General features: G+C 58.1%; 1 protein-coding gene across 1 annotated transcript in view; it reads right to left on the bottom strand.

Annotated features, from left to right (window-relative positions):
- The window catches only part of CAMK2A (calcium/calmodulin dependent protein kinase II alpha), a gene marked incomplete at its 5' end in the record, with an annotated part of 30,530 nt that extends 9,161 nt beyond the window's left edge, over positions 1-21,369 (bottom strand). Inside the window, 13 exons of the mRNA XM_084215728.1 lie at positions 840-880; positions 2,592-2,634; positions 3,961-4,044; positions 4,789-4,911; positions 5,287-5,381; positions 6,002-6,085; positions 6,515-6,617; positions 6,963-7,035; positions 8,524-8,589; positions 8,833-8,887; positions 12,754-12,813; positions 15,706-15,800; positions 21,308-21,369. Of these exons, the coding sequence (XP_084071854.1) occupies positions 840-880; positions 2,592-2,634; positions 3,961-4,044; positions 4,789-4,911; positions 5,287-5,381; positions 6,002-6,085; positions 6,515-6,617; positions 6,963-7,035; positions 8,524-8,589; positions 8,833-8,887; positions 12,754-12,813; positions 15,706-15,800; positions 21,308-21,369 (984 nt within the window). The remainder of the gene's footprint in view (positions 1-839; positions 881-2,591; positions 2,635-3,960; positions 4,045-4,788; positions 4,912-5,286; positions 5,382-6,001; positions 6,086-6,514; positions 6,618-6,962; positions 7,036-8,523; positions 8,590-8,832; positions 8,888-12,753; positions 12,814-15,705; positions 15,801-21,307) is intronic.
- Positions 21,370-21,677: the final 308 nt, after the last annotated feature.

Genomic DNA, 21,677 nt, shown 5'->3' on the forward strand with positions numbered 1-21,677 from the left:
CCTCCTGGAGCAGAGCTGCGGCTCCACCTCGGAGCGGCTGATGAACCTGCAGGCTCTATAGCCCAAGAAACAAGATCCACCAAGCACCAGCTTGTTTTTAGAGCACCACCAAGCCATTTACTCTGTTGAAGCACCACCATGTTTCTTTTCTGTCTGCACTGGGCACAGGGGACAAGCAGCACTGTGAAGGTGGTTAAAAGCATCCACGTGTCACCCAGCAGCACACCAGCCCTTGGTACAGGATGGGACAGGAATTGGGACCAGCCTCACCAGCTGCAGCAGGACCCCCATGCTGAGTGAGAACGAGATGAGGCCGCCCACCCCACTAGACAGCTGCTGTTGGAGCCATGGTTCTGGGCTGCAAAGCTGCCTCCTCCTGTCCTGGTCCAGCCTCTGCCTCTCCCCCTCCCTGGGGGCAGCGAGGGACAAGCCGGCACTGAAACAGCAGCGACTCCCGCAGCTCACCCTCCATCCAGCACCAGCCCACTCCCCTCGCCCCTGCGCTGCAAAGCCTCCTGTGCACTGCCGGTCCCGGCAGGAGCCCGGCCGGGGGCTGGGGGACACACCGGGACAGCCGAGCCAGCAGCGGCTCTTTAAAGCGCGGGGTGCAGCTGGGACTGCCGGCGTGGCGCGGAGAGCACGGGCACAGCACGGAGCCCCCAGAGCCAGCACGGCACGGGAACGCTCACCGCCGGCACGGCACGGCACGGCACGGCACAGGGAGCCCGGCACAGAGACCCCGGCACAGGGAGCTCGGCACAGGGACCCCGGCACAGGGACCCCCAGCACCGCCCGGCAGCACCGGGGCAGGCAGCACAGGGCACCGGGGCTCAGCTTACCTTCACGCCGTCATTCTTCTTGTTGCCACCACTTTTGCCTCCTGGAGAGAGGAGGAAGGAGATTAGCAGAGCCAGGCAGGGCACCAAGACCAGGAGGGCGAGGATCAGCAGCATGGTGCCGGGTGCCAGAGCGGCAGGAGCCCCCGGCCCGGCTGGCGGGGTCCGTCTTCTCTCCAGCAATCACCGCTGCAACCCGTGGAGCTCAGGGGCGACCTTGCCAGCGCTGTCCTGTCCTACCGCAGCGGCTCTTGGCCCGGGGCATGACCCGAGTCCTAACGTCACGCCAAGTCCCTGGGGCGGCTGGAGGGGGCTGGCAGGGCTGCCCGGCAGAGGCGGGCTCTGGCCGGGCGGTGCTGTTGACCCGGCGTGGTGCAGTGTGGAGGAATGGGCTGCCCGCCTGCCGCCCTCTAATTTTAGCCCCATGCTGCCGGGATCATGTGCTGCCGGCCCGCCGGCCCGACAGCTGCAAGCCCGCATTTTGACAAGGATGAAAAGCAGGCGCCTTGCCCTGTGCCCACCCACCGCTGCCGACATTGCCCCGGCCCCCCCGGCTGCACACCCACTGCCCTGGGACCCCAGCGCAGGGCGGCACCGCTGGAGCACAGCGCCTGTCGCCCACCAGCTCCCGGCCAGGAGAGACTGCTGAGCCCTTGGGCCGTGCGTGGGACGGGCAGCACCAGGAGAGAAGCTTTGAATTTCCTTCCTTTCGGTGCTTCCTGTCCGCCTCTCCCGGCGTGGGGCTGACATCGGATCCCCCCAGCTGCTGGACTCCGCCACAAGTGCTAAATGTGTCAGCACGATCCCCCCACGACAAATGCAGATACCAGCCCTGGCCACGGCCCTCTGCCCTGGCACCCCTGCCCACTTCCTGCACATGACACTCGGGGAGCCTCAGCAAAGCACCCTGAAACACCCAGCTAACCCCACCAGCCAGCTCAGCAGCGTGCAGGGCTTGGCTGGTGTGTCCCAGCCCTGTAGCACCACCGCAGGGCCATCCCCAGCACTGGGCAGGGCAGGAGGTGACAGCGGGTGGATCAGCCCTGCAGTCACAGGGCTCCATTTGGTTCCATGCCTGGGAAATCGCCTGTGACATCCCTTATACAGTGAGGGGTCCCCAGAGGAACATCTCTCAGGGAGGGCACCGGAGCAGAGGGCTTCTGGCTGCCCTGAGACCTCTCCAGTACACAGGCTGGGCTGCCATACTTGGTCCTGTCGCCATGGCAGCCCTCGGGATGTAGAGAGGCAGGAAGAGAGTGGGGAATCCTGCAGGATTGGCATCCACCTGCCTGGGGAGGGACCTGTGAGATCCTGCTGCCATCTGCCAGGGGCCAGGTGGTGCCAGGGGCCTTTCCCTACTCCCGATGCAGAGGATGCTCTCCCTGAGCCACAAACATCTTCAGGAGGACACAAAACCAAACCAGCTGCTTGAGCTCTGCTGCCCCCAGCACCCACATCTCCAACCCTGCACAAGCCACATGGCTGGGGGCATACAAACCCCAAAACCCAAAGCACTGTGGATCACTGAGCCTCAACCACACACTTTTTCTTTTGCATCCCAAGCCAGCAGCCAGCCTGGAGGTCCCAGGTGACCTCTCCTGGAGGAGCACCCAAAGCCACACATCTCCAGAGGTGTGAGGCTTCAACCTCAGCCTCTCTATGACACATGAGGCAAAGCCAGCTCTCCAGGGACCCTACAGATTTGCCCTGGGTATCCTGCAAGACAAGGAGACGAATCCCAGAGACAGCACCTACCGGAGAAGTTCCTGGTGGCCAGCATGGTAGTGAGGATGGCTCCCTGAAAGACAAGGAAGGCAGAAGGAAAGGGTGTGCTGGACCCCAGGCCCCTGCACCCTGCTGTTCCCTCATCCCTGGGGGAGGAAAGCCCTGCCCAGCACCTGTCCCTCAGCCACTGGAAGGAAGGAAACTGGCCCACGGACTGATATTCTCCTCCTGCCATCAAAAGCAGCTCCCAATACCTGAATCCATACCCCAGCACCATGGCTGGCATTGGGTTGCATTCTCTAAAACTGCCTTCCCTCTGAGATTAAAGGGATATTAAATATCTACAGGGCACTTTTTATTCCCATACTGCCCTGTCCTAGATGAAGCATGACCCCACTGACTGGGGCCAGCAGCTGGCAATAAGAGGACCCACTGGGAGTGGAACCGGATTTAATTGTGATTAAAGCTGTGCCAGCTCAGAGCAGCAGGGCAGGAACTGCTCATGGGAGCCACGCAAAGATCACCACCACAAAACAACATTTGTAAAATCCTTCCCCTTTTCCAGCTGAGTCTACTAACTAGTTGCTAAGTGTATAATGAGATTACTTTGGACTAATTGCTTACAGTAATGGATTACTATTTTGAAGCGCATGCCTGAACAAATTTGATTACTTGTCTAGCTGAAAAGTAATAATAGTTTATAGCCAGTTTCTTTGCTTGATAATCTTGTAAGTAGTCTGCAGCTGTACTGCTCTGTGTCAAGCTGTGTTCAGGCCTGGAGCACTGATGGCTCAGGCTGTGGCACAGACCAGCCTCACCCCACTCTGCAGGCAGCACTGTGATTTCCAGAGCCCATTCCCAGGCGCCCTGCTGCCAGCTGAGGCTGAGCAGCACCCGGGAGATGGGAGCCTCAGGGAGGTGCTCAACCTGGAGATAGTGATTTCAAAGGGGTCTAGGCTGTGGTGCATGGCAGCATCCAAGAAGGGAAAGGCTGTGGGGCTGCTGGGGTGGGTGAGCTTTTTGTCTGTCTGTGGATCACTTTATTCTTGGCTGCAAAGTGCCTTGGCCATCAGGCAAAGGGTCCCACTGTGCCTCTCAGGCCCGTGTCCAGTCCCAAAAAGAAGATATATTGACACTGGCTCCAGTGGAAAAGTCCTCACCCAGTGTCCAGTGTGACTCAGTGCTTTCCTTCACCATGGCTTTCTTTGAGCAGTTGGGAGCCCCAGCCAGATGAAGCTGTCACCCCACTCAGTCTCCTTCCCCTTCTTCACAACGGGGGCCCCAAATGCCCATCACCCCCACACCACTGCCCACAGACACCACCCTGTTGTTTCCCACCCAGGGAACAAGCCACCAATGACCTGATCTTGCATTTAGCAGACAGCTTGGACAGAGTTACCTTCAGCTTCCTCCGGGCATTGAACTTCTTCAGACAGTCCACAGTCTCCTGCCTGTGCATGCATGACGCCACGGTGGCACGGTGCTGGGGGGAGAGAAACCTGCCTCAGAGCAGTTCTGGGGGGAAGGGGCCCCCCAGCCTGGCTCTCACATGCTCACACACGTGTATGATCTCCCATGGCCAAGGTACGGGCCAGAGCTGCCTGCAGCAGCAGCAGATAAAAGTTTAATGGGCAGTGGGAGATGGAAGCTTTGGAGTCAGCAGGATCTGCTCTGGTGGTGGGGGTGTGTGGAGAACTGGCTGCCCCCTGAGTTAACTCCTTAACTGACCAGCCATGTTTAGCAATGTGCTCAAGGTTTGCATGTGTGTGGTTAAACCCACAGACTCCTCCTGCCTTTAGGATGTGATTCAGAGTGAGAACCAGCAACTGAAACAGTGGGATGCAGTGAAGGGTGCAGGGATTGCTGCTGGAGTGGATGGATGGATGGATGGATAAACATGAGCCTACTCCCATTGCTTCTGAAGAAAGACCCCCCCCAGCACAGCATGACACTGAGAAATTAGTCTGTTCCTACCAGGGCAGGGAGCCTGTGTGTCCCTCCCATCACCAGGTCCCCTAGGAACATGCTGTTTGCACTCACAAGCTTTTTTCTGCTGTAAAACCTCAGGGGAAATGCTGCTGTGAGAGCATTGAGAGGAACCCTGCCAGGAAACCATCTTCCCAGGATGCAGAAGAGAGCTGGCAGCATGTTTGATAACAAGTGATCCCCAGTGAGAGGTTCCCCACTTGTGAATCCCCACATCTCTCTACCTTGGGCCCCAGCTCACCGATATCCAGGGGTGCTTCAGAGCCTCGGCTGCCGTGATGCGCTTGGAGGGGTTTATGGTCAACATCTTGTTGATGAGATCTTTTGCTTCAGGAGTGACTGTGTCCCACTCAGGGGAGGGGAACTGCCAAAGCAAAGGGATGAGGGTGAGACATGGCAGAGAGTCCCTCTGCACTTGGGTTGCTTCTCCTGCAGCTTGGGACAGGTTGGAGAAATGGTGCCACTGGAAAGAGCTGACAGGTGGAAAACTGAAAAGCAGGAGTGGAAGAAGGAAGTTGGAAGGCTTAGGACAGGACCTGTGTCTACCACAATGAAATGTGCCAGTGTGTGCACTGGGCATGGCAATGAGGCCAATGCTCTGTGACCAGGGCAGAGGAAAGTGCTTGTTCCCATCGGTCAGAATTTGTCTTGGTTGCTCTTCTAGAGCAGCAGGCTGTGAGGCAGGGACAGCAGAAGAGAGAGGAGATTGTGAAAAGGGCAGCAAGACAAACCCACTCACATCATAAGCCCCAGCCTTGATCTGCTGGTACAGTCGGTGTTGGTCTTCATCCCAAAAGGGTGGGTAGCCAACCAGCAGGATGTAGAGGATGACACCTGCCCAGGAGAGGAGATGGGATCAGTGGGAAAGAATTCATTGCTGGAGGCAGGAGCACACACACAGCCTGGGGACTGACCAAGCTCAAGCAGAGAAACAGAAATTTGGGAAGCACGAAGATTTGCTCACTGCTTAAAGAGCAAAAGGCTTGTTGGTGGGTTCAGCTCAGTACCTGGGGAGGGTCAAAGCTCTGGCAACCACCATGCAGAGCCCAAAGTGGGTGCCCTGGCAGGGGTGGGTGATACCTCCTCCCCATCATGGATGGAAAAGGGCTCCCCTATGGCTGCAACTGCAGGGAGGCATTGCCTGACTCCACCAGCACCACAGGGAAAAGAGGCAGTGTCTCATCTGACTGGGAGCTTTGGGTACATAACTCCCAGTTAGGTACCCACAGGGGGGTGATCCTTCAGAGAAGGGTGCCACTGGAATGGGAGAGAGTGTTGCCCAGGGTGATGTGATGTGCCATCTCCTGGGTAAATCCTCTACCCTGACTTCGCTGAGGTGTGACTGGAAACTGCAACTCGGGACACACGCTGGATGAGCAGCCTGCCTAATCCCACCCAGACCAGCCCAGCCCAGCCCTGCCCGCTCCCGGTATTCCAGCCCGGCTCAGACTCACCGCAAGCCCACAGATCCACGGCTTTGCCATAGGGGTCCTTCCGGAGCACCTCGGGGGACAGGTATCCCGGGGTGCCGGCGAAACCTGGGACAGACAGCCCGTCACACCCGCCGCCAGTGCCCCAGCTCGCCAGCAGGGACTGCTCCCGGCCAGGCACAGCCAGAGCTCAGAGTGCTGGCACATCCCGACCCCCGGGACACACACCCTCCTTCCAGAAACCTCTGTGACTCCCGAGGCCACTGCCAAACCCCAGATGGTGCTCAAGGCTGGAGTGCTCTGCTACGCACTTCCAGCACTTTCCCTGCACTGATCTGGCCGTGTTGATGGCTTGTCGATCTCACCAGGACACCTCGGTGACTCACAGAGTCCCTGTGGAGCTGTTTGCTCCACATCAGCCTGCTCATCCGCAGTGCCTCCTGGGCTGGTGCTGCTGGGGCTCTCCCATGACCCTGGGCCCGGGGTCCTGGAGCCCCCCTGAACTACCATGCCCCACCTCAGGCCAGTCCCACTCACCAAACCACGCTTGCTGGTCGCCCTCCACCTCGATGGCAAGGCCAAAGTCAGCCAGCTTGACAGCAGCACCCTTCAGCTTGGATGCCAACAGCAGGTTCTCGGGCTGCAGAAGGAGACGGGGGTTGGAGAGGAGTGAAAACCCCTCAGGGGCTCTGCTGTTGGCAGGGGGAGCTTCCCAGAACAGCACAGAGGAAGATCTGCATGTGGTCCCTATCTGCTTTGTCCTGCTCTTTGTCCTGGTGTTCCTGGATCCCAGACTCCCTACCCCCTCTCCCTTGTGTCATTTCACTCCAGAGTGGGCTCTGCTCAGCGGGTTTCCCGCAGCCCTGCACGTGTTCCTCCCTCCTGTTTCAGCAGCCCTGAACGACTCTGGGCATTGTTCCACAGTGCTTTGCATCACAGATGGGGTCCCCTGTCCTCCCACAGGCACTCTCCCTGCAGCTCCTACCTTCAGATCCCGGTGAACCACCCCCATCTGGTGGCAGTGCAGGACGGCCTCCAGGATCTGCTGGATGCAGTGGCTGTGGGAGAGAGGAGAAAGCTCACACGAGTGCCCAGTGAGGCAGAGTCTTGTCAGACACTTCTGTTCTGCTGCATTTCACCCCTCTGCCCCTCTCCCCATCAGCAGCCCTGCAGCCCAGCTCAGCATCCCCCTCCACTGACACCCACGCACCTGTGGGGAGCAGTTCTAACCCAGCAGGAACCAAACAGAGCTATTGAGCACCAAATAATGGTGAGCAGGAGCTTAGGGAACACAGCTGAGCCCATGGGGACCCCATAGGAGCAGCACTGGAGGCGGGGAGCTGGAGACCAACGGTGGAACCACAATAGCAGCAAAGATTTGGTCTCCAAACCCAGGCAGAGCAGATGTGCCCTGTGCAACCTTTGCTCCAGCCCCATTTCCCTGCTTTCCTCTAATGCAGGTGGCTCTGCTGTGTCTGCTTGCTTTATATCTAGTTCATTACATTCCAGCTCTGCTGTGTGCGTGAGACAGGAAGGGAAAAAGACAGAGGCACTGATCACTTCTGCTCCAAAACAGCTTATGTGCAAGGCAGAAGGTCTTTATTTACATGTATTTTATTTTATTTGTATGACACTAATAAGTGGATGGGCTGTAAGTGGATTCAGTGCAGGCAGTCCATTAAATGAGATTGTTTTCTGCCTAGAAATAAAGGATATTTCCGTGCAGAGAGGTAGTGTAGAGTTTACCACCCCCTTGGAAATACATACAGGCTATGCTTAGCCTGGGGGCAAAGCCAAGAGACACAGTGATATCTGGAGACTGGAGAGGGCCAGATCATGGCCCCTCAAAAGAGTGAGACTAATACTGTCCCCTGGATGAGCTGCAGGGACCAAAGGGCTGGCTGAAACGGCTCTGCAGAAGGTACCTGGGAAGCACCAGTGGGAGTGTGGGAGGGAGCAGAGCTCCAGCACAGCCTGTCTTGACTGCTCCTCCTCAGTGCTTTCAAGTGGCAAATGCCAGAGGAACACTTGCACAGGGCTGGAATGCAGCTCCAGGGGGAAGGAGTGACATCTGCAGGGTGTCTGTGCTATCGTGGCCCTGGCTGGCCACTAGCCTGGTGTTGGATTTCCTCCCTGCCAGCCTGGGGAGCCCTGGTGCCCCCAGAGCAGGGAGCCCCCAGCACCCTGTTCATTTACAACGAGGCAAGATGTTGGCTATCCCAGCATCCTGGGGATGAGGATGCTGTGGGCAATGGCGGGGAGCCACAGGAGTCAAAGGGGAGACCAGTGCTAAGGCAGCACATGCACCTCCTGGCACATGAGTTGGGGGAGTTAAAAAGAGCATTTTGGGTGGTTGATTTTTTTTTTTTTTTTTTTTTTTTTTGCACCACGGTTCCAGTCTATGAGTATGTGTTGCAGAGTGGCTGTGAAACACCTCCCAGTACAGAATGAGCTGGTGCTGCAGAAAGCCAGTCATGCAGGACCCTGGGAGGGAGCAGCTTGTAGGAGAAGGGGACACCTCCTGTCCCCTCCACAGCCTGGCTCACCTGGCATCTGCTTCGCTGTAGTACTCCCTGGCCACGATGTCCTCAAAGAGCTCCCCACCGGTGACCCTGCAGGAGAACAGGGGTTGGACTGACTGACAGCACACCCAGCCCTGGCAATGCCCCCAAAAATGGCACTGTACATGCATGGGGGGAGAACCGGGGGTGCAGCACAGGGACCTGCCCCCTGCCCGGCCTGGGGGACCCGAGTTTGGGTCAAACCCAGCCTGTGGGAGGGGCTCGGGGGAGGTGGAGGTCACATCACCCCGGGGGCAGCACGGAGCTGCTGCGGGTAGGGGATGCATTACTCACAGGTCAAATATCAGGTAGTGGTGGCCCTCTTCAGAGATGCTGTCATGGAGCCTCACTGCAGCAGAGACAGAAGGGTTATGGGGTACAGCAGGCTCCCACCCCACTCCCTGGGAATGCCTCTGCTCCCCTTTGGGCACGAGCAGGAGCTGGGGAAGGGCTCAGCAGGGCTATTCCTCTTGCTATTGCCCCTGGCTGCGTGGGGGTCCCTGCTCACCAGGGCACCCCAGCCATGGCCCCAGCCTGGGGCAGCCGTGCAAGGCTCAAAGATCACATCCAAACTAGGACTGCCCTGGGGCTGTGCCTGGCCAGGGTTCCAGGCAGCTGCTGGGCTATCTTGGGCACGGGGAAGGCTGCAGGCGTGGGTGTCCCCAGTCGCACCAGGAGAGGTGCCCAAGCAGAGGGAGAGCTCAGCAGGGAGCTGAGCTAACAACTCTGGCACCCACAGGGCTTTTTTATTTTCTGCTCATGACCTTCCTTCTCTCCTTGGGAATCTCCACAGGATGAATTTCCCCATCTCCTGGCACCCTCTCGCCCTGGGCACACCCCTTGCCAGGTGCAGCCAGGTACAAACCTGTCACCCTGCTGCATGCTGGTTATTCAGGCCCCGATCCCTGCTCACACGTAGCAGGCAGGGGGACTGGCACAGAAACAGGTGGGGTGGATAAACAGAGACTTGTCCAGCATCCTCTGCCCCCACCTCGTATTTTGTTTGATTCCCTTGAGGCTATGAATATTCAATGCTTCCTCTCTCTCACCTGGTTTCAGCCTGATACAACTTTCAACAGATTTGAGAATGTTGGAAATCAGGGAAGAAAAAAGAAACATTCAGGTGAGAGATTTTGTGGGAGTTTTTACTCCTAGCCCCTTTTAATGCATCTAAAATCAGCTGAGTCCTATATGGAAACATCCTCCAGACTGAGTGTGAGCCAGGGGAGATAACAACCCCAGCACTGAGCACAGACACGGCACCGTGTCACTCTTATCTGCCAGGCCAGCAAACACCACTTTGCTGGGCCTTTTCCTGTCTCCAAGCTCCGTGGACAAACCCAGAGGCTGCCAAGAGCATGTTGCCAGCAGTGTCACCTCACCTGGCCAGAGCACAGAGCAATAGAGGGCTGATGGGTGTCACCCTGTTCTTCTAAGTTCATCTAAGCCTTCTGATGTTTACATTTTTGTAATGGAGTTTCTCACGCGAGAATTGATGGACTGTTGGTGACCAGTGTATCTGGGGAGGTGGCAATTTCATCCTCCAATCCGTGGTCAGTTTTGAAAGTCTATAAATATTGATATGAGTTTGGAAATAAACTACTCCCTTTTTACCTTGGACATTTCAGCGTGTGCGTGTCGTTCATTTCTGTCCTGTTGGGACAGAGGGGCTGGTCAGAATCTTTTCTGTCTCTCTCGTGGTCTTGGCTACTGACACAACTTGCTCATCTCATTCCCCAGTTATCCTTCCTGACTGCTGGCCTCTGCAGACATCCCCTGTGCTCTGACATCTGTGTCTGCTCCGTTTTTCTCCAACATACAACCCCAGCTTTTCTGTCTTCCTCTGCTGGAAGAAACACATTTCCTCCCATTTCATCTCGCCTGGGAGGGATTTGGGGGTGTCACGCCTGGAATCCCACAGAATCCAACGTATTCTCAGAGGGATTAGGTGAGTTTGGTGTGGATAGGGCCAGCATAACCACAAGCATATGGTCCAGATATGTTCCCTGCTTGGGGAAGTCCCAAAGCCTGTGGCTGCCAGGAGCCAAGAAGGTATAAGAGGGAGCAGCTGCTCTAAATATAGCCTGATCCTACAAGTATCTGTTACTGACCATAGTCAGAGAGAGCCACACTGGCCAAACCACTCCAGCTCAGAGCTGAGAGCCAAGACAGGAGCAGGACACAGCTTCAGGAATGAGAGTCAGAGGACAAGTACCTGGAGTTCAAACTCCAGGGCTGATTGCAGCCAAAGTTTTCCCAATAAAGCAAGATTTCCCTGAATGGAAACAGCTCTCCCTGTGCTGTGGATGTGCTGTGGGGTCCTGGGCACCTGGGCCTGCCTCTACTGCCCGTGCACATCTTTCCATGTGAGGCACGGTGCAGAGCACAGGTCAGTTCCTCCAGGACCTACAGCACGGCATCTCATGGGAGATGGAAGGATGCCCCTTCCTGCAGGGAACAAGTAAGAGGACAGCAAAGCCCCTTGGCAGCTGGGGTGCTTCTCCCCAGGAAGGGCTGGACAGGGCTGTTTTGCTCATCCAGCAGCAGTGCCTCCTCTTCCTCAGGCCAGGCTGCTCTGCAGTGGCGCCGCTCGCTCCAGCTCCTGTGTGGGTACCGAGCCGCCTGTGCCGCACGGAGGGGAAGCTGCAAGCCCGAGTTTCCAGGCAGCAGGAGCAGCAGAGGGGGGTGAAAGGAAAGAGGGTGTGGGGTGGGGGGTGGAGAAGAACCTCCTGGGTATAAATAGCAGCAGATTGGGCTTGTTAGCATCTCATGCTGTTAACCCCTTCCAGCCTTTGCAGCTCTGAAGCTGCCAGGTCACAGCCAAACAGTGAGGGGTAGTGTAGGGATGGGGGACAAGGACAGGGACAGCTGAGATGTTTTGGTCCTCGGAGACCTTGCCAGCCCCACAAGAAGGTGATGGAGAGAGAGGGGTGGAAGACAGCAGTGGGAAAGAGCTGTGGCCAAGCTGGGAACCTGGGGAACCTGCAGGTGCCATCCTGCCGGTCTCACACGGTGAGTTCCACCAGGTTTAGTATTTCTTCCTACTCACACACTTTGCAGTGTGTTCCTTCAGGTCTCGGCAATCCCCGCATGTATTTTGGTGCAAGGAGGAGGCTGGAAGCCCCGGAGGGACCCCTGCAGGACAGCTCCCGGTCCTGCTGGAGCAGAGGCTGGGGAACGCTGCAGGGTCCGGCTCTCCGGCAGTGAAGGGGAGACCTGCCACGCAGCCGTGTGCCCGAGACAGATGGAAGCTGACAGTCTTTTTTGGAACTGAAATATTTATGGGACAGGAGCCACATGGCTTGTCCCAGTGGCCCTGGTTCTAGCTCCCCGAATCTGCTGCAGCAGCTCCTGGGGAAGGATGGATCCAGGTCACCGGAGCAGTGAGGGGGCCAGGGAGCAGCTCAGCCACAGAGGAACCCTCCCAGCTCCTGACTGTGGGTTGAGAGGACTGCAGAAACCACCAAATGCTTTCCCTAAATCTGCAGGATCCCATTGGGGTTGGTACATCCTGGTGTGCAGCAAAGAGAAGAGGGGATTCACCCAGACCATCCACAGGGATCAAGAGCCTGCATCAGCATCACTTCCACGATGGAGTTTGGGATTTTTTTTTTTTACTGCAGTTTTTTCCCCTCCCCTCTCTCTCTCTCTCCTTCTGGCCTATTTTTGTCTTTTGCAGGGGCTCAGGAGTTTTCCTGAAACAGCTTTTCCGAAGGAGGCTACTTTCAGATGGACGGTCGGTGGGAAAGTCTTCGCTTCCCCCCGCCATCGCTCCTCCCACACGCCCCGCGCTGCCGCTGCTGCTGCTCCGAGCTGCAGCCGCTTTTTGGAGCACGCAGAGGAATACGGCACCCGAGCGGGGGGAGAGCAGTAAAAATAGCCTCTTTTAGCCTCCTGGGGCTCCGCTTCTCCCCGAGGGAGCTGTGGCCAAGTGGGTTACTCCGGACCTACTTCAGCCCCCCTGTGCCCAGTGGGGGCCTTTTTCCCCATGACCCCATTTGGGGATGGTGTTTCCCGTGAGGAAGAGGAGGGATGGCTCTGCAGATCAGGCGGGCAGGACGACACCGAGCCCTTCTCGGCCTCTGGGACAAGCAGTCCGTGCTGCTGCAGACGGGGCTGGGTTGTGGCTGGAGACTCCCTAGCCCTGGCTGGGACCTGAGAGGGCAGGGGGGCAGCAGAGCCAGGATGGAGCTCCAGCAATGGGGGGGCACTTACCAATGTTGGGGTGCTTCAGGAGACGGCAGATCCGGGCTTCTCGTTCCAGCTTCTGGTGATCTGAAAGAGGCAACGGCTCTAATTTAGGATCTGAGGAAGGGAATCAATGGCTCTCAGAGGAGGTGTTGGCACAGGAAAACTGGGGGGACAGAGCAGCTTTTTTTTCTTTTTCCTAAAGAATTACGGATTTTGGGATAAGTTCTGCATCAAACCACAGCTGGGCACAATCCCAGCACAGATGCAGTCCCTGGCTAAGCCCCTCAGGCGCTGATGCCATGGGCAATCTTGGGTTTGGAATGATCCCTCACTCTCCCCTCTCCCTGTTCTTTGCTGAACAATCTCCGATCACCTCCAAATACCCTGGATTTGCCTGGGTTATCCTTGCTGGCAGCACTGTTCCTTTCTCTCCTATTCACCCAGGCACAGGCAATCAGCCAGGACACTGCCAGCCTCACATGGTACAATTTCAGCAATTGAAGGCAGAGTGAAGCAGTGAGAGGTGTGAGGATGAAATGAGGCTATGGGCTTCACTCCCCCTCGCCATCGTCAGCCATTCCACACCAGGGCTTTGCTCTCCTCCACAGCAGAACCCTATCTCAGAACCGGTGCCTGTCTCCAAACAGGAAGCACAGGTCCCACTCCCCAGCTTTCAGCAGCCTTGGGGATGTGAGACAACAGAGCTCTGGGCAAAGTAAGCTGAGCTGTGCCAAAAAATCCTCCGCCCTGGGACAGCTCAGAATGAATCTGCAAATCATTTTGTTTCTTCCTCTGCCCCTCTCTCCTTGCTCACACCTGACCCAGCCGCCCTGCATGGAGGTGCCTGACTGGAGGCATTTTGTGCAGGCACTCAGCAGCCAGGACAAGCGAGGATATAATTAGGGCTGCTGTCTCTCAGCGCTCTCACTGCTACCTTGCAGGTTCACACCCCAGAGTCTCGCTCTGCATCAAACCAAACCTGGGTGTCTCCGACCGCTGAGCCGTGAAAGCAGAGCAGCCCCTTCTCTGCAGGGCTTCGGCCTCCCCAGGGCTCAGGATCCTGTCCCAGAGGTACCCTGGGGCTTGGGGTGAGCTTTGCAGCCTGTGCTGGAGGCTGTGAGCTGAAGGCTGAGATAACCTTGGTGGCCTCATTCAGCTCCCCACATTGCTCCCCCCCGATGGGTGACAGCCTTCCCAGGGTGGGGCAGGGTGACAATGAGAGGTTGGAGTTCGGGATGTTCTCACAACTAAAGTCCATTGTGGGGTGGACAATGGGGATGGGATGGAGGGACAGTGCCTCCAGTGGGGCAAGCACTTCACTGGGGATGTGGGTTACAGCTTCTCCTACACCACAAACCCAGCTCCTGCACATACCCAAACCCCATTTTTCCTCCAAAATCTCCACCTTTTCTCCTCCTGGCCCCTCTGTGGTGGCAGCATGAGGATGTCTAAAGAAACCACAACTGAGGGTGTCTTCTCTCACCCTCTCCCCATTTCTCTCCTACCTGCCCTTTGTATCTGGGGAAGTGCCATCCTCCCTGCCAGCAGCGCAGAAACGGGGTGTTCCAGACCATTAGCCAGAGTCACTGGTGATTCCAGCTGACAGAGCAGGGAAAAGAACCCCAGTGAATCCTCTCCAGGGGACTGCTGGGCGCTGCAGGGATGGCACAAACCCCAGCAGAGAATGGAGAGGGGCAAACAGCCGGAGGAGGCGAGCGGAGGCAGGAGGGAGCAAAGGGAGGGCGGCTCAATCTGCTGCTCCAGGCAGCCCTGAAAACTGGGAGGCGTTTGCCAGCTGGGGTACACGGGCAGGAGCCAAGGGCTGAGCCCAGCCAGCACTGCACACCCTGCCCAGAGCCCAGCCTTTGGCTTGGAAGGAAGAAAATGATCTGCATCCCTGAAGAGGGGCAGGGTCGATGCTGGAGGACCTCAGGGGCTCAGTGCCGGTGCTGCGCCGCTTTGGCAGCGCTGTGGGAGAGATCCTGCGACATGCTAGTTTAATTCCAGGTCAGAAAGGAGCTTGTCACTCTTTTCTGCATTTCTGTTCTGCCTTCGGAGGTCAGCAGTGGAACTGGGAGAGACACCGAGGGAGGTTAATTAAACCCTCCTGGCAGGGTGCTTCCTCCCAGCACACATCCTGCACTGCCGATAGCCAGGGAGGAGCCGGAGCGGGGACACAGCATCTGCTGCCTCATCTTTTCAATCCACCTCATCACAGCTCCTCTGCCAGGTGGGGCAGAGGGGGACAGAAGGGTCCCTGGCTTGAGGCAAGGGCTGGGTAATGATTTCTGTGCTGGTTCATGTCAGCCTCACTAGAGATACCCACCAGGAGAGACCCTCCAGCGCCTCTTCCAGCAGCAAACAGCCAACGTGCTCCACCAGAGCAGATGGCGGCGAGGGGTGAGGACCCATTTCCAGGTAGAAATGAAGTCAAACCCCTGCCTGAAGGGATGTTCCCCCTTCATTGATGTAGGTATATGAGTAAGAAAACTTACAAACCCCAGAGCAGGGATGGGGTGTCAGTCAGCAGGGGCCCTCTCAGGAAGTTATCCTCCCAAAATAACTGCTACCCTGCACCCAAAGCTGGTCTGACTTGTTGCAAGGCTCTAACCATCATTTTGCTGCAATGTGTGTGCAGGGTGGTGGGGGGGTCTCAGGGACAGAAATGGGGTCCTCTGGCTCCTGAGGCAGACTGGGGTCTGAGAGCTCCCCTGAGCCTTGACACAGCCAGGCTGCAGATGCATCCCTGTGATCAGATGGGATGTGGCAAGCAGCCACCAAGACACGGCCTCGGGATGTTCACTCCATCCATCAAGGAGCTCGGGGAGTACCACAGCAGGGACAGGGTGGGATGAACCCTCAATCAAAGACCCCCACCTCAAAGGCATCATCCCAGCAACATGTAGAGGGAACAAATTCCCCCCTATATGAGCCCTGCTCACTTCTTGCCTTCCCCAAAACACCCTCAGTACTCACCTCGAGCAGAGAGCTTCTTGGTATTGATGATCTTGGCCGCGTACTCTTGTCCTGCCAACACCTTCACGCACCTCCGGACAATGGAGAAGGCACCCCTGGGAACAGCAGGAGCCAGAGGTGAAGGGCTTGGTGTGGGAGCGGGCACAGCTCAGCCCTCGTGTGGCTGTGGGGTGAGGGGCAGCCACAGGCTTGGGGACAAGGACGGGGATGGGGATAGGTGCTCACTGGGGCAGGGACTTGTACAAAACCTGGAGGGATCGGCTTCCCTGTACCACTTGAGGCACATGCAGACCTAGAGAGAAATGTGGGCTTCTCCCCTCCGTGCTCCTCTGGGACTCCCCAGGCACTGTGCACTTTTCCTCCTCTTCCTCCTGGCTTTGCCCTCCCTGTGGCCAGGAGGGAAGGGGCAGTGATTTACCGGGGGTGCTGGTTTTCCCAAGGGAAATCGTGGTGGCTTCAGCTGCTGCGTAGCTCTTGGCCACTTCAGTCTGTGTGTTCTAGACCTTTCAGTCACAGCAGGACTTGGCAGCTGTGACCAGTGCCAGATTCGCCCCCCACCCCCCCCCCCCCCCCCATGTCACCCAGGCAGGGACAGCCCAGGGGACTCTGCAAGGATGGAGCCCAGCTGGACAGGGATGGATGCTCTTGCACCTTGCACACGTGCAAATCTCTCCTGGGGTCTGGCAGGCGAGCAAGCACGAGTGATGGGACACTCCAAGGACTCCTGTCTGCCCTGGTACCCCCTGCCCCAAGTCCTGCCAGCTCGTGGCACTGCCAGTGCCGGCGCAATGCTGGGAGCTGCAGCACTGCAATCACACACACATGCACGCTCCAGCCCTGCTGAGCACAACCTTTGTGCCAGGTTCCCTTTCCTGCCAAACCTCTCCAATCGCTAAAATAACAACTATCAAAAGCGATCCCACCTCCTGCCCCACCCTCCCCCAGTCCCCTTCACCCCGCTCCAACTCCCTGCCGAGCAATAAAAGCCCGCGGGCTGGCGAGAGCGGCGGATAATTGATTTTAGCCGCGGGGGCGGGTGGAGACGGGCAATTTGGGTTGGAATGTGATTTTTAGGAGAGCAGGCGAGCAGCGGGTGTGGAGGGATGGGGATGGAGCCCCAGCAGAGCTGGCAGCCCACGCGCCCAGAGAGCATCGCTCACGGCACGTGCCAGGCAGGAGTTGGGGGAAAACATCCTGGTGCTTCCCAGCTTCCCCGTCCTGCCATTTAATCCTGGCTGCTGAAAGAGCTGAGCTGTTAATATCCCTGAAAACTGGGGAAGAATTAACTGGAAAGGGTGGGCGAAATGCTTCATAGCCAGCTTGCCATAGGTGGGCAGACCAGAGCTATTGGCAGTCCTGTGGTCTCGCTCTCTTCATCCTGCTGGGAGCTCCACACTGTGTAGGGTTTTTGGGCTCCTGTGGATCCCTGGGACTCATCTATTTTTTTTTCCTAAAGACATGTGTGAGGTTTCTGCAGTGGCAGGACAGTCTGCAGCAAAAAGTGCAGCAAGCAGGGATGTCCCTCTGCCCCAGCTCTGGGTTTCACTGCAGAACCCACCAGGAGGCTGGAGGGCTGTGGGTGTCCCAGGCCCACCGGAGGCTGGGGACCGATGGTCACTCCTGGTCCCAGTGTCCACAGCCACTTGCTCATCTACTTATTTGAATTGAACAGCACAAAAGGGGGAGTCATGGGAAGCGACTGTTTCATTCCCCCATCTGCATTCCTGGCTTTTGGCTCCTCCAGACCTTCCTAACAGAAACCAAATGTCTATTTGTGGTCTGTAAAGCATAAGCAAAACCCTGTGTGCCAGGTGGGTGGGTGGAACACAGAACACTGGATGCAGGTGCAGGATACCCAGGGGTATAGCATGCTTGCCATACCCCCATCCTTGTTCCAGTTGGGTCGCTCAGTGGGTCTGCATTGGCCAGGAACCCTCCACACTGGGTGTTTAACCCCCAGCCAGGCTCTACTCCCTGTGCCAGGCTGCTCCTTTGCTACTCAGTTCCATGTTGGATTTTTCCATCCTAGGGGAAAAAAAAAAGAACCCCTTTGCTCCACCTAAATACAGCATCTTCATGGCAAAGGCGGCATGCCCTTCCACACCAGGGGCTCATGGAGCACTGCAGGCACTGCTAGGGGTGCCAGGCAGGGAGCTCAGCCCCCCTGAGCTGCAAGAAACCCCTCTGGAAGGAACAAATCATGTCCTGTTCCCTGGCCACGGGCAGCAGCCTGTCCCTTTGCTCCCAGGGTGCTGGGTCTTTAGGTGGGGATCACCCCAGCCCTGGTGGCAGCTGAGGACCCCCCTCTCTGCCTGGCTTGGATGAGACAGCATGCCCCAGTCTGAGCAGGGGTTGGGTACATCCCCTGCAGGGCCATGGGCACAGACCGTGTCCTTGTCACCTGGCCGGCTGCCAGCGCAGGGTGATGTTGGACCCACAGCCCAGCACAAGCCCTGTCTCTGCAGCCCAGGGCCCTGACACTGCTGAGGCCCAGCCCTGCAGCCTCAGTCCCTTGATCCCTAGGGCAGGCATGACCCCATGCCTTGTCCCCACGGCCTTCCCCACCAGCTCAAGCGGTGGCTTTGCCACCAGGATGCTCTGCTTCTCCCTTTTTCACACCTTCCCTGCCAGTGCCCGGCTGTGCTGCTGCCACCCTCCCTCTCTTCAACACCTCCTCCTCCTCCGAGGCATTTTTTTCCTTTCTAGAGAGAAGAGTGTGGGCTGGGGATTTTTTGTTCCTCCATATTTTTTTTTTCCTTTTTAATAAGCCCCCTCTCCTGCAGCTCCGGGAGCGGAGGGGCTGATCCTACGGCTCGGCAGGGTAATTGTCTCCAGCCTCTCCCTGAACCTGCTGCGGGGGCGGATTTGGAGGCGCCGATGGAGCTGCACTTCATGTTTGTCCTACTCCGGGGGGCCGTGGGCAGGATCCTCTCCCTGTCCCCCCCGCTGCCCCCCGCCCTCCGCCTGATTCCCTCCTGCCAGCGTGGGGCATCGGAGCAGCCCTTCCTTCCCTCGCTCAGCTTTGCGGGGGCTGCCGCAGGAGTGGGTTTTCCCCGGCTCCGTGTCCCCCACTCGGGACAGATGTCCTCCCGTGCTTGGGAGGTGCAGGGATATGCCAAGGGCTTGTGCCTCACTGGGCAGACTCCGCAGATCTCCCTTCCCATCCCCGCCTGCCCCCAAAGCCCCACCGTGGTGCTGCCATGAGGTGTGTGGCATCTCAAACCCCACCTGCCCGGCTGTCAGGGTGGGTGACAGCCGAGGAAATGGCAGAGAAACGGGGTGGGTGCAGCAGCCTGGCAGCCAGACCCGCCGTCCTGCCGGCCGGGCTGGGGACACACCGTGTGCCCCACAGCAGCGCGCCCCAGTCCCTTGGGGACAGCAAACTCAGGAGGGACCCTCTCTGCTCTGAGTCCTTGCAGGACGCTGCTCCCTGCCAGGCTCTGCTGCGGGGAGAGCCGTTCTGCCCAGCCCTGCCAGGACAGACCCACCCCGGCTGGCACCGGGAGCATCTCTCCGGAGGAGGAACGGCACTTCCCAGTGCGAGCAGCTGCCGCAGCAGAGCAGAGGTGCGGCACTTCGTCCTGATTTCCCTCTCTAAGCCCATGAAGCAGAAATTTCCCCGTGGGAAACCACTGATTTTTGAATGTGCCAGGATGTGCTGGAAACCATCCCAGTGGAAAATCCCCAACCAGCCCCACAGCACCTTGGCTAACCTGGTGAAGCCCCTAACTCAGGAACACCTCAGTGCTGCTGTTGTACCTGCCCTCTGGAGTGGATGGAAGAGCTGTGGGATGCACCGAGCTGGGGCTGCTGCCCCTGCATCACCACAGGACTGGGGTGGTCAGGGGCGATGCTCGCAGGGGCTGGTGAGCTGCTGCACCAGCTTTGCTCCTTTATTCCTTTTAAAATGCATCTGTCCAGGTGGTTTTAGACCACCATGCCAGGCAATGCAGGCAGCCCCTGAGCCTGGGTGCTCAGCCCTCCAGTCAGCACCCACCCAGCAAAGCATCGCAGCCCAGATAGCTCCAGGAGCCCTCCTGGTCTTCCCCCATCACTCCTGGCCTGCAAACTCCCCTCCACATCCCCACAGCCACCTCTGCCCAGACAGAGCCCCACAGCCTCACCACTGGCACAGAGCAGCCACTGCCTCACCTGCCCATCCCCGGCCACCACCAGAAAGCCCTAGAGCCCTGAAAAGCCAAGAAAAGTCTGGAAAAAGCAGGTCCCACATCCCACCTTGCCACCAGCTCCCCAGAGGGTGCTCATCCTCCTGCCTGCAGTGCCGGCTGGGGCTGTCCCTGCCACAGGGACCCACTTCCCAACCCAATGCCCTGCTGTCCACCAGCCCCTCTCTGTCACCCTGATGCCACAGGGATGGGTGTGAATGTCCCAGGACAGGGGTGGTCCATCTGCCTCCACGGAGCTGCACTTCATAGCAGCACCCCGGTGCCACAGTCTGGCTGGGGAATGTGAGCAGCACTCAGCCCAGCCAGCACAAAGTCCTACTGTCTCAGCCTCTCCATTTTCCCATCTCTGCCCTCTCCCTTCTCCCTCACCCCCGTTTCACACACCCACGTGCAGGTGGGCACAGGCTCAGGCACAGGCTGCTCCGTGCCGGGCGGCGCAGGGCTGCGGGGTCGGAGCATCCCTGTGCCTCTGGATGGACAAAGCTTCCCTTCCAGAGCACAGGCACCCTGAGCCCACCACCACACTGCCAGCCACTCTGCAGGGACGGTGGCCACACGGCCCAGGTTTACACACCAGCTCCAAAAAAAAGGCACAGAAACCAAAACAGAGGCACATGCCTGCTCACTCCCGCGCCGGTTTACAGCCACACGCTGGGCGGGACGCGGGGCATCCCTCCACATGGGGAACCTGGCATCTCCTGCAGCACCCATGGCTGCTCAGTGCTCCCCAGGATCCCCTTGCTGGGCACAGGCAGCTCTGTTTGCACACACACACACACACACACATGCACTGATGCAGACACACACGATGACACCTGGACCCGAGCTGCTGAGCCCTCCCTCGCAGGAGAGCAGGGTCAGACAGGGCTATGGCTCACCTGCACTGGGACAGGGGTAGGGAATACCCTGGATCTTTCCAAAAGCCACCAGGATTCTCTGGGGGCTGCCAGGCAGACTGGGTCTCCTGCAGGTCTAGTCAAGCCCCAGTGAATCCACACAGATAAATTCCTTAAAGACATGTGAGGGGTATCCACTGCTTTGGCTTTCCTCCTCAGCTGTCCTGTCTCTCCTGCCGGCTGGGGAACTTCCCAAGGGAGCTAGCAGCCTCCTTTTCTGGGAGCAGCTTTTCCATAAGACGAGCAGCTGAGCCCTTCCCAGGCAACTCCAGCCCTCAGGGGTGTCCCAAGCCCCCAGTCAAGCACCCATCAGCAGCCCCTGAACTCAGGTAGGGACAGAGAAACAGGTCTGGGGCTGGAAGCCCCCATTCTCACTCGCGTGCCCTCTCTGATTCCCGCTGCATTCTCCCCATGCCCGTCTCCTTTCCCTCATCTCCAGCAGTTCCCAGCTCCGCTGAGTCTCTCTCCCAGCCAGGGCACAGCCCTGCTCTGAGCATACCAGCCCCATCTCCAACTTACTTGCCCAGTTCCTCAAAGAGCTGGTACTCCTCAGTGAAGCGATTGCAGGTGATGGTGGCCATCCTGAGGGGCTGGAAATGCTCCCTCCCAGTGCGGAGTTTGGGGCAAGCAGCTCTCCTCTCGCTCCCTCCCTCTCCGTGTGCTCCCGGGGCTCTCTCCTCGCTGAGGTAAATAAGGGAATATATTTGATTGACAAGCCCAGAGATAATGATGAGGGCAATTTGTCTTCTCAGCTTCACAAGCCTTCGTCAGCATCGCCGTCCCCATGGTGACCACCGCTGCCAGAAACGCCCTGTTTCTGTTGCCGGGGCAACTGCTTCCCAAACCCGCCGCCCTCTGGGGGACCAGGGCCCTGCTGGGGACCCGGCCC

The sequence above is a fragment of the Fringilla coelebs genome (assembly GCF_963513975.1).
Source record: "Fringilla coelebs genome assembly, chromosome: 15".
Classification (NCBI taxonomy): domain Eukaryota; kingdom Metazoa; phylum Chordata; class Aves; order Passeriformes; family Fringillidae; genus Fringilla; species Fringilla coelebs.